The 14,812-nt window shown below is 38.4% G+C and overlaps 2 protein-coding genes across 2 annotated transcripts; both read left to right on the plus strand.

The window, feature by feature from the left end:
• The first annotated feature begins 309 nt into the window (after nt 1–309).
• On the plus strand, nt 310–2,204 carry LOC110908943 (AAA-ATPase At3g50940). The gene has a single exon (XM_022153945.2). The coding sequence runs from the start codon at nt 342–344 to the stop codon at nt 1,863–1,865; it is 1,524 nt and encodes a 507-aa protein (XP_022009637.1). The 5' UTR covers nt 310–341; the 3' UTR covers nt 1,866–2,204.
• A 1,144-nt stretch (nt 2,205–3,348) lies between these two features.
• On the plus strand, nt 3,349–4,944 carry LOC110908944 (AAA-ATPase At3g50940-like). Its single transcript, XM_022153946.2, has one exon. The coding sequence runs from the start codon at nt 3,390–3,392 to the stop codon at nt 4,857–4,859; it is 1,470 nt and encodes a 489-aa protein (XP_022009638.1). The 5' UTR covers nt 3,349–3,389; the 3' UTR covers nt 4,860–4,944.
• The last annotated feature ends 9,868 nt before the right edge of the window (nt 4,945–14,812 follow it).

Here is a 14,812-nt window from a genome sequence, read left to right on the forward strand (position 1 = left end):
ATATTTAATATATTAATACAAAAATATTAGTTAATCTTATTTTAAGTTTCGTAAAATTTATTTGATACGAAACTAAATAAAACCTTCAAATATATAGTTAATATCAAATTAAATAACTAAGTTTGAATTTGAAGTAAATAGATAACTATATTGTTTTATTATTTAGTATATAAAATTTATTTATTCAACCCGTGTAATACACGGGGTTATAACCTAGTAAATATATAATCAAAGACAAAGTCAACGAACCCCCTACTCTATAAAACCCACATCATGCCTACAATAAAAACCACTCTCATTTCCATACCACAACCCCCTAAACAACAATCCTTCACTTCAAAATGTCCTCATCAACTCAGTCCAAAATCGCTATGGCAAAAACAGTTGTGTCCACCATCGGATCCGTAGCTGCGGCTTCGATGGTTGCGCGCAGCGTGGCTCGCGAATACCTGCCTGCTGAATTCCAAGACTACCTCTATTTCGGCCTCCGCAACTTCATCAACAAGTTATCCAGACAGTTGACGATGGTGATCTACGAATTCGACGGGTTTCAAGAAAACGAGATATATAAGGCCACAGAACTCTACCTTGGCTCCATAATATCTCCTGATATCCACCGTTTGAAAATCACCAAAAACTCTAGCGAGAAAAACATTAATGTTGCTATGGAGATCAATGATGAGTTTATTGATGTATACAATGGTGTCAAGTTCAAGTGGTGTTTGGTTTCTAAGAAGTATCCAACAATAGAGTATCATAATTATGATGATATGAATGGAGGGTCTACTACCAGATCGGATCAACGATCGTTGGAGCTCACGTTTCATCGCAAACATAAAGATATGGCGTTGAACGAGTACTTGCCGTTTATACTTAATGATTCTAAAGCAAGGAAGCAAGAGGAGAAGACGGTGAAGATATTCACCCTTGATACGTACCAAAGATCGGTGTGGACGTCGGTGAATCTAGACCATCCGGCGACATTTGCCACTTTGGCGATGGAGACGGATGTGAAGGAGAAGGTGATGAAGGATTTGGATAGGTTTGTTAAGAGGAGAGAGTATTATCGGAAAGTCGGGAAGGCGTGGAAGAGAGGGTACTTGTTGTATGGCCCGCCAGGGACAGGGAAATCAAGCCTCATCGCGGCCATGGCGAATTACTTGAAATTTGATATATATGACTTGGAGTTGACTGATATTCGGTCAAATTGTGACTTGCGGAGGTTGTTGGTGGCAACGGCAAACCGGTCAATATTGGTGGTGGAGGACATTGATTGCTCGGTGGAGCTACATGATAGAGAGGATGCGGAAGCGCCTATGCCATTAGTTCAAGAAAACCACCCAAACTACCCGTATGGATCACGTGGTTACCACGTGGAACACGGGGTAACATTATCAGGATTTCTTAACTTTATTGACGGTTTATGGTCAAGTTGTGGTGATGAAAGAATCATCATATTTACCACAAACCGGAAAGAGAAACTTGACCCTGCACTGCTTCGACCTGGTCGTATGGACGTTCACATCCACATGTCATATTGCACTCCGAGTGGGTTCCAATTGCTAGCGTCAAACTATCTTGGTATCACACAACACAAACTTTTTGAAGAAATCGAGGTTTTGATTGGTGAGGTGGAGGTTACCCCGGCTGAGGTAGCAGAGCAACTACTCAAGGATGATGATCCAGACATTGCTCTTGGCGGACTCATTGAGTTTTTCCATTTGAAGAGGAAGGAGAATCAAGAGGCTGAAGAAAAAGCAAAAAAGAAACAACAAGCATTGGCTTCGAAAGAGAGTGAAAAGAAACAAGAAATAGAAACCAATGATGTTGTTTTGGAACAATCGTATGAGAATATTGGGTATTAACTATTTCGAAACACAAAATGGTTCAGTTCTAGAAACGCTTAATTGGTTCACATCAGTGTAAAGTCCATCACGTGAGAGATAAATCAAGTTAATCAAGCCGTATGTTACACTATGTGATTTCACCTTTACCGCCTTCAAGGCTTGAGAGCCGGTGTCTTCTATGTCGCCACCAGCCCACCAATTCTGCTGTCTCGAGTGTTATACAATGATTGATGTATTGTTGATTGATATAAAGTTCAATGCTTTTTAAATTGTAACTTCTCGATTTCATTTGTGAATTTTCTATCATGAATCAAAATGTGAGACTCTTAGTAATAAAAAATTTAAGTTGTTTGTGTATTGGACATGTTGTAAAGCAAATAAAGTTGGGCTGGGATTTAAACTTTTTGGACATTAATTACTAAATGATGATGAGTCATGGGCCCAATTGTTAATGAACCAAAATATGAAAAACCCAGCCCATCTAAGACCTGTGTAAAGATAAATAGTTTTAAGATCATGTGAAAACTCTAAAGAACAAATGGGAATTGGTATGTAGTTCTTCCAAGTAACATGAGTTACTTGTTCGATTGTTATGATATTAATAATGTCATAAAATTCAATTCATCAATAATGTGTGTGTTATGTATATTTTATTTTGTGAGTGTGTTAAAAGTTTACTTATAATAAAATATATACATTTATTTATTATAAATAGACATTCAAATTATAATAATACATACTTTAACAATTTACTTTACAAGGGGAATTATACAAGGTGCAACAAGAGTTTAGAGCATGAAGCAAAATATTATATTTCATAATATGATTGTACACGATCAATAAAATATTATGTGTTGTTAAACTATGAGGATGATGATGTAGAACCATCAAGTTACAAACATGGAGGGACAACAGATCGGTGATGATGTGGAAATGAATGGATGTTTAAAGATTGTAGAATCAGAGAGAAAACGTTTGTTCTTTAAAAGAAGCGTTAAAATATGATATGGTAACGGACGTGATGACTAACGTGTTTAAGATTATTTTCTGGTGTTTGACATTGGAGATGCTATTATCGGTAGACGTTGTTCATGCTAGGAGGTTATATATTTGGATTATTATTATTATAACTACCTATGCTTTTATTGACTTTTATATTAAAAATAAGTAAATCTAATTAAGTTTCTTACTAAAAAGTTAAAATTGTTTGTTTCACTCCAATTGGCCATGACTCAATGACTCCAAAATTAACAATTGTTTACTAGAAGTCTAGACGTCTAGTATGCGCGTTTAACGTGTAATGCAAGTCTATTTGTAACATATAGAAGATTTGAAGAAGTCCATACTTGAAAATCACGCATCTTTGTACCAACTTTTCCAAAATCAACGGAACACACACATGATTTGAACAGTAAACGTGTTCAGCACACATCATTTGAAAACGTATCCGAGCTGGTCCACACACCACCACACTATAAAACCAACTTCATTTACACAAACAAAACCACCCCTTATCTCCATTAATTTCCCTTCATTCTAAAAATGTCTTCATCAACTGAATCCAAAATGGCCATGGCAAAAACAGTTGTTTCCTCCATCGGCTCCGTTGTCGCGGCGTCAATGGTTGTTCGCAGCGTCGCTCGTGATTACTTGCCTTCTGAATTCCAAGACTACCTCTATTACGGCTTCCGTAATTTCATCAACAAGTTTTTCAGACAGTTAACCGTGGTCATCTACGAATTCGACGGCATTCAAGAAAACGACATTTATAACGCCGCAACACTCTACCTTGGCTCCCGAATATCTACCAAAACCCACCGTATCAAGATCAACAAAAACACTAGCGAGGAAAACATCAATATTGCCATGGAAATTAAAGACGAGTTTGTTGATATATTCAATGGAGTTAAATTCAAGTGGTCTTTGGTTTGTAAAGAGCAGCCAACGATAAAATATCATAATTACAATAACGGAGGATCTACCAGCAGATCAGATCAACGATCGTTGGAACTCACGTTTCATCGAAAACACAAAGATCTGGCGTTGAACGAGTACTTGTCGTTTATACTTAACGACGCCAAAACAAGAAAACGAGAAGATAAAACCGTGAAGATATTCACCACCCAATACGAAACAGAGTGGACGTCCGTGAATCTAGACCATCCGGCGAAATTTGCCACATTGGCAATGGATATTGATGTGAAGGAGAGAGTGATGAAGGATTTGGATAGGTTTGTAGAGAGGAGAGAGTATTATCGGAAAGTCGGAAAGGCGTGGAAGAGAGGTTACTTGTTGTCTGGTCCCCCGGGTACGGGGAAATCAAGCCTGGTCGCGGCTATGGCGAATTACTTGAACTTTGACATATATGACTTGGAGTTGACTGACATTCGGTCAAACTCGGATCTGCGGAGGTTGTTGGTGACAACGGCAAACCGGTCGATAGTAGTGGTGGAGGACATTGATTGCTCAGCGGAGTTGCACGATCGAGAGGATGCTAAGGAAGTGGTTCGAGAAAACGACCAATACCAAGAATACAGGGTTACATTATCTGGGTTCCTTAACTTCATCGATGGTTTATGGTCAAGTTGTGGTGATGAAAGGATCATCATATTTACCACTAACCGGAAAGACAAACTCGACCCTGCGCTGCTTCGACCTGGTCGAATGGACGTTCACATCAACATGTCGTATTGCACCCAGAGTGGGTTCCGACTGCTAGCGTCCAACTATCTTGGTATCACACAACACAGCCTTTTCGAACAAATCGAAGATTTGATTGGTGAAGCGGAGGTTACCCCCGCTGAAGTAGCAGAGCAACTACTCCAGGAAGATGATCCTGACATTGCTCTAGGTGGACTCATTGAGTTTTTTGATGTGAAGAGGAATGAGGCCAAAGAAAAAGCAAAAATGATACGAGAAGGAATGTTTTTAGAACCGGATCGTACGCCAAACCGGATGTCTTACCGGTCTTCTGGTCTGCGCGGTCGGGGCGGTCGAACTCGTCGTTGGTAAGCGATGACGTAATAAATAATGTAAATAATTTATACAGAGATTATTGGTAGACTTAATTATATAAAACTACTACTAGTTGTTTTTACTACTATTCTCATGCATTGACTTTTAGTTTACAGTTTGAATTGAATTTGAATTTTTGGTATTTGAAGAACTAGAAAACAAGAAAAAGAGGTTAGGGACCATTTGAAATATAGAAGGCTGTTCCATAAAAAAAAACTGTAATATGAACGAAAGTAGCAAGATACTAGCAACCCAACATAAGGGTGTAAGGTCACTCCTCTCTTAGGGAAGTGATCTTTCTTACACAGCCAATCAACACGCGTCACGTCAACTCCTCTCTTAACTCCCCCTACACCCTCAATTTGATGGCGGCACTTTTCTCTTGGGGGACTTGTTTTTTTTATTTTTTTAATTAAGAAAATATTTTTATAAAAAATAAAAACATAATTTCATAAAATAAAAAATTACATTTTTCATTTAATAAAATAAAAATTACATCGCAATACTACATAAAAATTTTAGAAATTGCACGGCCACCCGTACTTGTTAGCGATCTCGCGCTTTCGGGCGAGGATGAACGGCAACATTTCCGGCGGAGCATCGTCGTGCGGCTTGAGGAATGTTTTCATATCTCGATCGTGCGCGTAGTTTTTCATCGTCTCGCGTTGTTCCGTTATGAGATCGCGAGCCTCCGACTCTCTTTTCTTCCTCAATTCAATCGCCTCCATCTATCTTGAAAATCCTTTAAAGCGATTTTCATCACGTTGAGATCGCTACACCCGCTTTCTCGTGTGCGATCCTACATATTATAAAATAACAAGTGTTAAAAACATATGAACTTAGTAAACAAATTTAAAAAAATTAGATTTAGTTGGTTATTTTTAAAATACAACGGGGGTTGTGTAGTATATCCGAAAGGTGGTTGTAGTTGTGCACTTGCATCGCTCGAACCACCACGAGACGGTTGCGAGCCGCGTCCCTTAGTGTTAGAGCCGACGGACTTTTTCTTGGCTTCGCGGGGTTGGTTCTCCATTGCTCGGTTTGGCTTTGTGTTGTATTTGAAAGAATTTTAGAGTAAGATTGAGAATATGTGTGGTAAAAAATTAGATTTAGTTGGTTATTTTTATAGGTTAAAATTGATTTTTTTTATTGAATCCGACCGTTGCCCAACGTTCAAAACTTGAAAACTTGTGCGGTGAACACACACCGCTCCCCACTCCCCACTTACACTCCCCGAGGGGTCGGCAGCGGTGTTCCCGCTCGGGGACTTGCCTCACCGCACCCCTCCCCGCTAAGTGCCTCGGACACCCTAAGTATATCCCCTATTTACCGATAATTGAAATTATAGCATTCAAATCCTTTCCATTATTTTTACCCTATAATTTCAATAAAAATAATTACATTTTCTTTCTTCTTTCGATTAAATATATGCCCATGGCATTATAGCCTAGTGGCATCTTGGAGGGTGGGATAAGGCTTATGACCATTAGGTCATGGGTTCGATTCCCACAAGGGGTTTTTTCTCAGATTTATTGGGTTTCCTCCTTAATTGGTGTTTAGGCATTATTGCGTAGTGGGAATGGATATGGTCGGGTGGTTCCGCTGGTGGCACGATGATACTCCAGTGGTTCGTCAGTGATCCAAATTTGCCGTTCAAAAAAAAAAACTTAAAAAATATATTAAAAAAATTATAGAGAATGAACAGTATCACCTCAAATTTACAGATAAACAGTAATCTCTCCTCTACTCATAATATAAAAAGCTCACTCATAAAATTTGAAGGACGGGTTGTGAATGCTTTTAGACTGTGAGGTGTGGAGGAGCCCCATCCTTTGAGGATGACCCTCCACATCACCCGTCGCGACAACACCAAGGAAGATGCCCCTCCAAGGATGGACCAAAGGTATAGAGGATGGGCCTCCCTCTTTTTTTAATTTTTATTTTTTTTTCAAAAAATTCAACATTTTTTTAAACATTGCATAACTTATAAAATAAAATCATTACCTAACTTAAACAAAACATTACATAACTTAGAAAAAACCCTTAACTTAAAAAATAGTAGATTGCTAAAAATTAAAAATTCTAAGAATTCTATTTTTTTGGCGATCTTTTCTTTCATTTTACGCAAAATGTGACAGTTTTCTTCCGGATCCATCGTCGGATAGTAGCCGGGTACCGAGAAAATGTTTGGGTTCGGGTTCGGGTTGTTTTTTGTATGGATCCTTGGCTAAATTTTTTATAAAAGATGAAGAATTTTATAAAAAAGAGAGAGATATAGGGCTGGATTGGTTTGAAAATGGGGTGATTTGTGTTTATTTATAGATAAAGTAAATATTTTTTTCATTAGAAAAGTAGCCGTTGAACGGCATGATATTATATTATTATGAAAATTGGCCTGTCTTGGGCGTCGGAGGCAAGCCGGAGAGGACGGGACGGGCCTAGGGGACGGTGTGCAGGCCCGACGCCGCACCCAGCCGTCCCCACATTGCGTAGTCTTAGGAGATTACAACATAATTTCCCTTCTATCATATTACAATTTGCCCTCTTCTTAATTCAAAAGTATGCGTTAGTGTTGATCACCTCCAACACCGATTGAACAAAGCTTACCTTGTGATTAAAAATAATTCGGTTTCATGCTAACCAGATAAGTCATACCATAGCCATGTAAATCGCACGTGTAGTCTTAACAAGGGCCTGTGCCTTAATACAGCCTGCAAAGGTGTTGTTCCAAGTTCGCCAAATACACCATAAGGCAGTTAAGCCAACTAGGTGCACTGCCTTCTTCTTATCCGACTCATTCACATATTTTTGAACCTCTAATAAGTCTCTAATCTGGAAAGCATAGATGGATAGAACCCGACACTACCTGCCAAACCGACTAAGCAAAGCCACACGAACAAATGCTCAGCCGACTTGTGAAAAAAAACCGCACAACGAGCACAACAAGGACCCCACAATAAAGTTTCGACGAACCAGCGCACACAGCGTGGGGAGTGTTACAACCCTCACTAAACCAGGTATCCGTACGACTTAATTAATAATTGATTACTGCTTAATTACTGTGCTTGTTTGAAATTGTGAATAAACTGCTACTTGAAACACTGATACATGTACATACTTGCATCATACTCTTTTTGCTGTCACTCTACTATTACATACTGAACTCTAGTGACAACCTTGATGCACCAAAAGCACAGTAGCACAATGAACGGATAACCTATCAAACATGCTGATATAGCCAGCATCAGGCAGACACTGCCTCTAAGGCCTGTATGAGCCAGAGATAGTTACTACACTAGTAGTGAGTGTAGGGATATAAGGGTTGTAGAACTGCGTCTTTAGGAATAAGTTACAGTGACCGGATGTGCCTAAAATGTACTCTAGGTACAAAATCCAGCACTTTAATTAACAATTCAGCTTCTAGCTAACTAATAAAGTGCCAAAACATGAGAAAAATATTACTAGACACTTTCCAAAGTGTCGGGAATAAGTTGTGTCACTAAAATTAATAATAACGACACTTTAAAGCTTTGTTAAGCGCTTTAACGGATTACTATCCAACTGAACAACCGGACTTTACCCGACACATGAAAATATTGCCATTTACATTGTTTATCTTTTTCTGAGCCAGTTAGGATCCCTGAATACCCTAACACCCGCTTTAACGCATAACACATTAGTAACCGATTTAACCTTCACACTTAACTAACTAATGCTTAACTATTGGTTGGATTTGAACTAAGTTACCCCCCCCCTAACCAAACCGTCCCCAAGGGGGACACCTCTTGTCCTTCACTTGATTAAATTAATCATCTATGTTTAATATCTATTAGACATAGTGACCTATGGTTAATGATCATACAATTGTCTATAAGTTCAAGACTTGGCACACCATAACACACACTTAACAAACATCACAACACACACACTCTCTCCCTCTCCAAAGCTCTCGGCCGAACATCCCCTACATCATCCATCCATTTTTCGGTTTTGATATTCTTATTTCAAGAGCATACAAGTGTTACGGATCACATACGAGGAGGCTTGGTGCATTCGGAACTCGAAGGACCTCATCTCATTTCTTTTATCCACTCATTCTTCGACTAGATTCTTCCCTAGCCTCGAGCTAGTAGTAAGTTACTATAAACATACTCTCGATCTATTTTAAAGTGGTTAAAACGATATATGACGGTTAAAACTCGTAAACTTACAAGATGAAGTGTTAAAAGCTTACTAAAATGATGAAAATGTTGGTTAATAGCACAAGGGTTGTGTAAATCTTGTAAGATTTGTTTTGTGTAATTAGTTGGGGCCGATCTGTGTTGTGGTAGCTCGGATCATCATCTAACCCGGATTAGTCATGATCATGGATCATGACATAGAGTTTGTTTAAGTGTAAAAAGGGTTAAGTGATGAAACTCTACCACACACTAAACATGAACTTGTGTAAAATCGACTTTACTTATGAAATAGTGTTTAAAACTAGTAGATCTACGGATCTACAAGCAGTATTTTCAAAGGACCAAGTGTCAAAGAAATCTTATTTTCTAAAACCGGATCTTACCTAAACAAGAATGATTTTTAAAACACACAAGTGTGTAAACACTTGTGTAACACTAAGTTTCGACAAAGAACTAGTTTTGTCAAATTTTACAAGAAGTTGTAAAGATGGAATTTCTTTAAAAACGGGGCTTTTACAAAACCGGATTGATTTATACAAAGATCCACTAAAAGTAATAGGATTTACTTCATATTCCGGACAAACTACAAGTTCATGTAATTTATGCAATTTATATATATTTTGACTAGTTTGATGCTTTGGAAAATTGTTTTGGTTGAATGAGGAAATTGTTGAATTGGATTTTAAAAGAAAATGATACGCTTGAAAGCGCGGCCACCTCCAGTTACAGGGGAAACTCTGGCGAAATTTTTCTAAAAACCTAACACTTAAAAGTATTTTCATCACAAGTGTTACAAATGTATTTCTAACTTGTTTTCAAATATAGATTTCGCCATGACTTTATTTACAACATTTCTAAGTGTCGGAGGTGGGATTTTCACAAAATAAAACTTGCTAAATATATATTTGATATATATATATATTTTTCATAACAACACTTGTAAAATAATTATGATTATTTTGTGAACTATACAAATATTATTTTTAGGGTAAAAATAATATTACCGAATGCTAACAATTCCAAAATAATACGAACGCCTTTACGATAAATATTTAAGTTACAACGGTATAGTTAATACCACCCGACCTTTAAAACGTAACTTACGCATTTTAAAAAAATATGCATGAACGCGTATTTTGTCAAGGTATTATTTTGGGAAAAATAATTATATTTTGGAGTTAGAAATAAAATATATATTAAGTGAGACTTAATAATATATTTCGAAGTAATACGAACGCACATGTATTAAATCCCCCATCCTTGGGAAGGAAATAATTACCAAGTATTTACAAAATGTAAACACGAAATAGTTGTCTAACTATTTCCCAAAAACTTAAACTATGAAGCTAAGGCACGGCCGTCCGTCTAATAGAGTTAGTACGTGTAGGTCGTCGCACAGCTGCTTGATCAGGAAATATACTTGGTAGAGACGCACCACTGTGAGTTTATGTCCCCCTTTTCTCTTAACTGTTTTCAGTTTTCTAAACTGCGGGGGTGAAATACATGTTACTATATTTATGAGTACTTTATACATGGTATGGTTAACGTAAGGAGGTTTACTACTAGATCATGTGAGTGGGTAGGCGGAAACTTGAGGCCATTAATCCTCAGGGTAGGACCGAGGGACAGGAGCGGTAGATCTATCTGGGTGTAGCGAGCCCAGCCCCAGGCCCAGCATAACGGACCTCGGGGTGACTTTGTGCCCAACGCATAAATCCGCTAGGTTTGAGTCTTCCTACTTGCATTTCACACATATCAATGGCCTTGCAAACCATTGGTGATCTCTTTTTCCTTATTTGCTACATACCAGGATTTTTATACTTACAAAGGTTTTATTACTCACTTACACATGAACTCGCTCAACATTATTGTTGATTTTTTTCCAACTTACATGTATTTCAGGGAATTAAAGGATCTGGCGAGGTATGACACGTTTTCCCGCTGCACTAGTTACGAGGTCATCCGAGTTTAAGGGATGTGACTTTTTCCTGGACGAGTCACAGTTCTTAAACTGTGTTTATTTCATGTTGGTGTTGAGTCGTTTGAACACTGTTTATGTTTGTTAGGATGTAATATCCGTTAAGACAATATTGTGGTTTCTTTACTTTTCAAACTTATTTTAATGGATGATCTTCCATGGTTTTTATTTCATATAGCTTTGTTATGATTAAGCTATGGTATTAAGAAGTCACACCAAATTAACCACGCTTCCGCAAAGCCAGGGTGTGACAGGGAGCCTTTCTAGGTCTACTTGCAATGCCAAAATATGCACCTTATAGGGAACCTAGTGTCACACCCCAACCGATGACGGAAACATCGGGGCATGGCACTGAGCGAAACAGATTGTCAATAGAAATTCCATAACAACTAAATTACCGGATAGTTAAAATTATGTCGCATATCATAACCTACCAAGAAATTAAATTATTACAGACATAGATATCCTCAAAACAAAACATGTTTCGACAACTCAGATTTAATCAAATAAATTGTCTTTGTTTCTAGACTCTCCTACTCGGTTCCATGAAAGCAAGCAACATCCTAGCATCTCAAACACCTGTCACATACGTTAAAATAAAGTCAATACACATAGTGTAAAGGTGAGCATACAAGTTTATTAGTAATAATAAAGTTCGAAATCGTTTACGCATAACCAGCATGTAACATGTACAAAGTGAAGGCAAGTAGGTTATCGACAGAGAAATATTCACAGACGTGACTGCGAGTTGTAGAATGCGCAACACATATCCCCACTAGGACATGTGAAGTAAAGCCCTTAACAACCCCTGTCCACGACAGGTGCTGAATCCAAACTATAGTACTATCGTTGCTAAGGTGTCAGGCAACAATCACTGTGTTAACATAACATACAAGCATTCATCGAATAACACGTAGCATGCAATAATAGTCAGCGTATAAATAGTGTTTGCGTTGAGTGTCGATTGTGATTTAGAGTAAGTAACATATGTAACACCCAAAAGTGCGTAAAGCAAAAAGGGTTCGAGTATACTCACAGATAGCGTTTAACAAGTAAACACTCTCTTGGATTAAAGGGAGCGCTGAGAGATTAGCCTGAACAGTTAACGATAGCATAAGCGATGAACGACGCATAAAACGGTGAAATGAACTAAGTGTCGAGTGGCTATTCGATCGGATGGCTATCTGATCGGTTGACCAATCCGTTCGGATGGTCATCCGATCGGATGGCCATTTGATTGGATTGACATTCACTTGGTAAGGATGTGTTTGTGTATGATGGCTTTGAAGTTTTCGTTGTAGCATTTTGAAAATAGAGAAATATCTCTACCCTTCAGGTCGTCGATCGAATGGTCGTTCGATCGGAAAGCGATCCGATTGGCAGGTGATCGGAGAGTCGCGCTCCGGTCAAAGATAATATTTATATACCCTAATTACCCTTAACAAATAGCTAGTGGTAGCAAGGGGTCGAACCACGAAGAGTATGTGGTTTGCGAATGGACTATGAATGAAATGCAGAAAATGTCACGTTTATGAAGCTTGCTAAGATATGTTTTTGTATTTTTGTTTGATTGGAAGATATAAATTATAACTACTAAAAAAAAACGAGCAATTGCAATAATGTAAATAAAGGTTTTGACAAGATAGAGAAAACAAGGTTCACACCCGGTTCGGTTATTGCAATCCTAGGGTTCTTACACGTTTTAGATTTAATTCACTTGAATATGTTATTAACGGATTTCTATCATCGAAGCTTAGGTGCCAATTGTTATCAACGCATACACGGACTACAATGCACTTCGTTACTTCGGACAAATAAAACCTTTTGAATGACAAGGCATAATTACACAAACTTATTTCGCAAAGTCAAATTTCATAACTCACTCGACAATTCACAAATATAGTTCAAATGCAAGACAATTGTCAATCAATTCAAATACAAATCAAGTTGTCACAAAACCAAACTAAAATATTGTTCAAACCCTAGACTTACAATTAACCTACACCGGGGTGAAACCTCCGAGGAATTAGCCGCTCATGGTGTAAATGGCACGATCAACGGATGCACGGAACTTGAGTTGGATCATCTTGGGACTTGAAGATGGATGATGGAATGGTTAGGGTTTGGAATGGTTGGTGGTGATGAATGGGTTGAATGGTTGTAATCGTGATGAACTAGGGTTTTGATTCGGGTAAGAAATCGGGTTGTTGAGAGGATGGAATATGGAATAGAGATGAAGTGGTCATGAAAGATGGTGAATAATGGCTCCAAGAATGTCTTTCAAACTCAAAATTAAGTGTAACTCCCGCATTGAAGGAGCTAGGACCAATAGGAATCGAAATTAGACCCCCAAATGGCCACATTCGCGTTTTGAAAATCCCTCACCCGTCGCCGACGGGTCTGACCCCGTCGCCGACGGGTCCCCAAAATAGCAAATTTGGCCGACGGCCTAATCATCTGTATACGGGAATTTCAGCATACGGGGTTATCCAGGGGGCGTCGCCGACGGCCTGTACCCCGTCGCCGACGGCTCCCTAAAAACCAAATTTCCATTTTTAGCTCCTTGCACTTCCGGTTGATCCGTAACGCATCCCGGTGCTCCGGTTTTCGACCCGATGACCCGTAAAGCTCCCGAAAAGCTCCTTAAACTCCATCAAACCTGCAAAACACATTCTTGATTAAAAGTAGGCTATTCGAAACTAAAACTTACGTAAAAACGTTAAGTTAAACAATAACAAGCACCGGTTTTCAATCGCGTATCACATCCCCACACTTGTCTTTTGCTTGTCCCCAAGCAAATCTGTTTTTCACTTTCACGTGGGTCGAACAACGAACATACATCCCATTCCCGAGACAAAGGTTAAGGTCTAATGTCATACAAAAGTTCAAACTCTTTACAATATTCAATGTATTTAGCGGTGACGTGCTTTAGATACACAAATGGTTACCCAAGATTAACCCGCCCGTAAAACTAACAAATCATGCATATCCCTCACAATGTGCTCTCCACTCGGCTTAAAGTTTGCTAACATATGTAATGTATTAGCTTTTCAACAATTAATCGCTCAAAACCAAATAGAACACGTACCCGCATAGGCTTGCAACTCAATCATTCTCCACTATCGAACACAAATACTAAGCACAAGTCAAAAGGTCTTTGAGGGGTTGTAACGGGGCTAGGCGAAGGGTAGGAATAGGATATTTTTAAGTGGCTATGGTGATGAAAAATTCGAATTTTATTACAAAAGACTATCCTAAACAAAAGCAAACTATAAACATCCAAAATGGGCGAAAACTTCCGCCTTTTATTCAACAAACTACTAGCACATCTTTTTGTGTTTTTCTCACTGCTTGTTCATTCTTTTTCGCAACATTTTCTGATTTTTTTTTTTTATGAATCACAACTATACAAACTTAATTTCCTATAATCGAATTTTCATCACACGGGTTTTAAAAAGAAAAGGCTTATGATTATGGGCTAAGTGGGTGATCAAACGAAAGGTTTAGGCTTAAATTGGGCGACTAGGGGACTTGTTTGGGTAAGGATGGATAAATGGTTTAAAAGGAAAAGGTTTACCTAATGCCTTAATCATTCTCGTGCTTGTATTCGGTCTATAGTCTCGAATGTATCAAAAGTTGCAAGTTCTACAATACGCGACTAATGGCCCACTCAACAAAGAAACATGTAAATGTGAATCTATGATGTATAAAGGGCTCAAACCTCACGTATAAGGGTATGTTATGTGATATGCATACATTGCTAGTTCTTTAGGCGAATTATTCTCAAATAA

Source organism: Helianthus annuus, chromosome 14 (assembly GCF_002127325.2).
Source record: "Helianthus annuus cultivar XRQ/B chromosome 14, HanXRQr2.0-SUNRISE, whole genome shotgun sequence".
NCBI classification, from domain to species: Eukaryota; Viridiplantae; Streptophyta; class Magnoliopsida; order Asterales; family Asteraceae; genus Helianthus; species Helianthus annuus.

Coding starts and splice junctions, on each gene's coding strand:
- LOC110908943 (XM_022153945.2), top strand. CDS start 342: ATGTCCTCATCAACTCAGTCCAAAATCGCTATGGCAAAAACAGTTGTG.
- LOC110908944 (XM_022153946.2), top strand. CDS start 3,390: ATGTCTTCATCAACTGAATCCAAAATGGCCATGGCAAAAACAGTTGTT.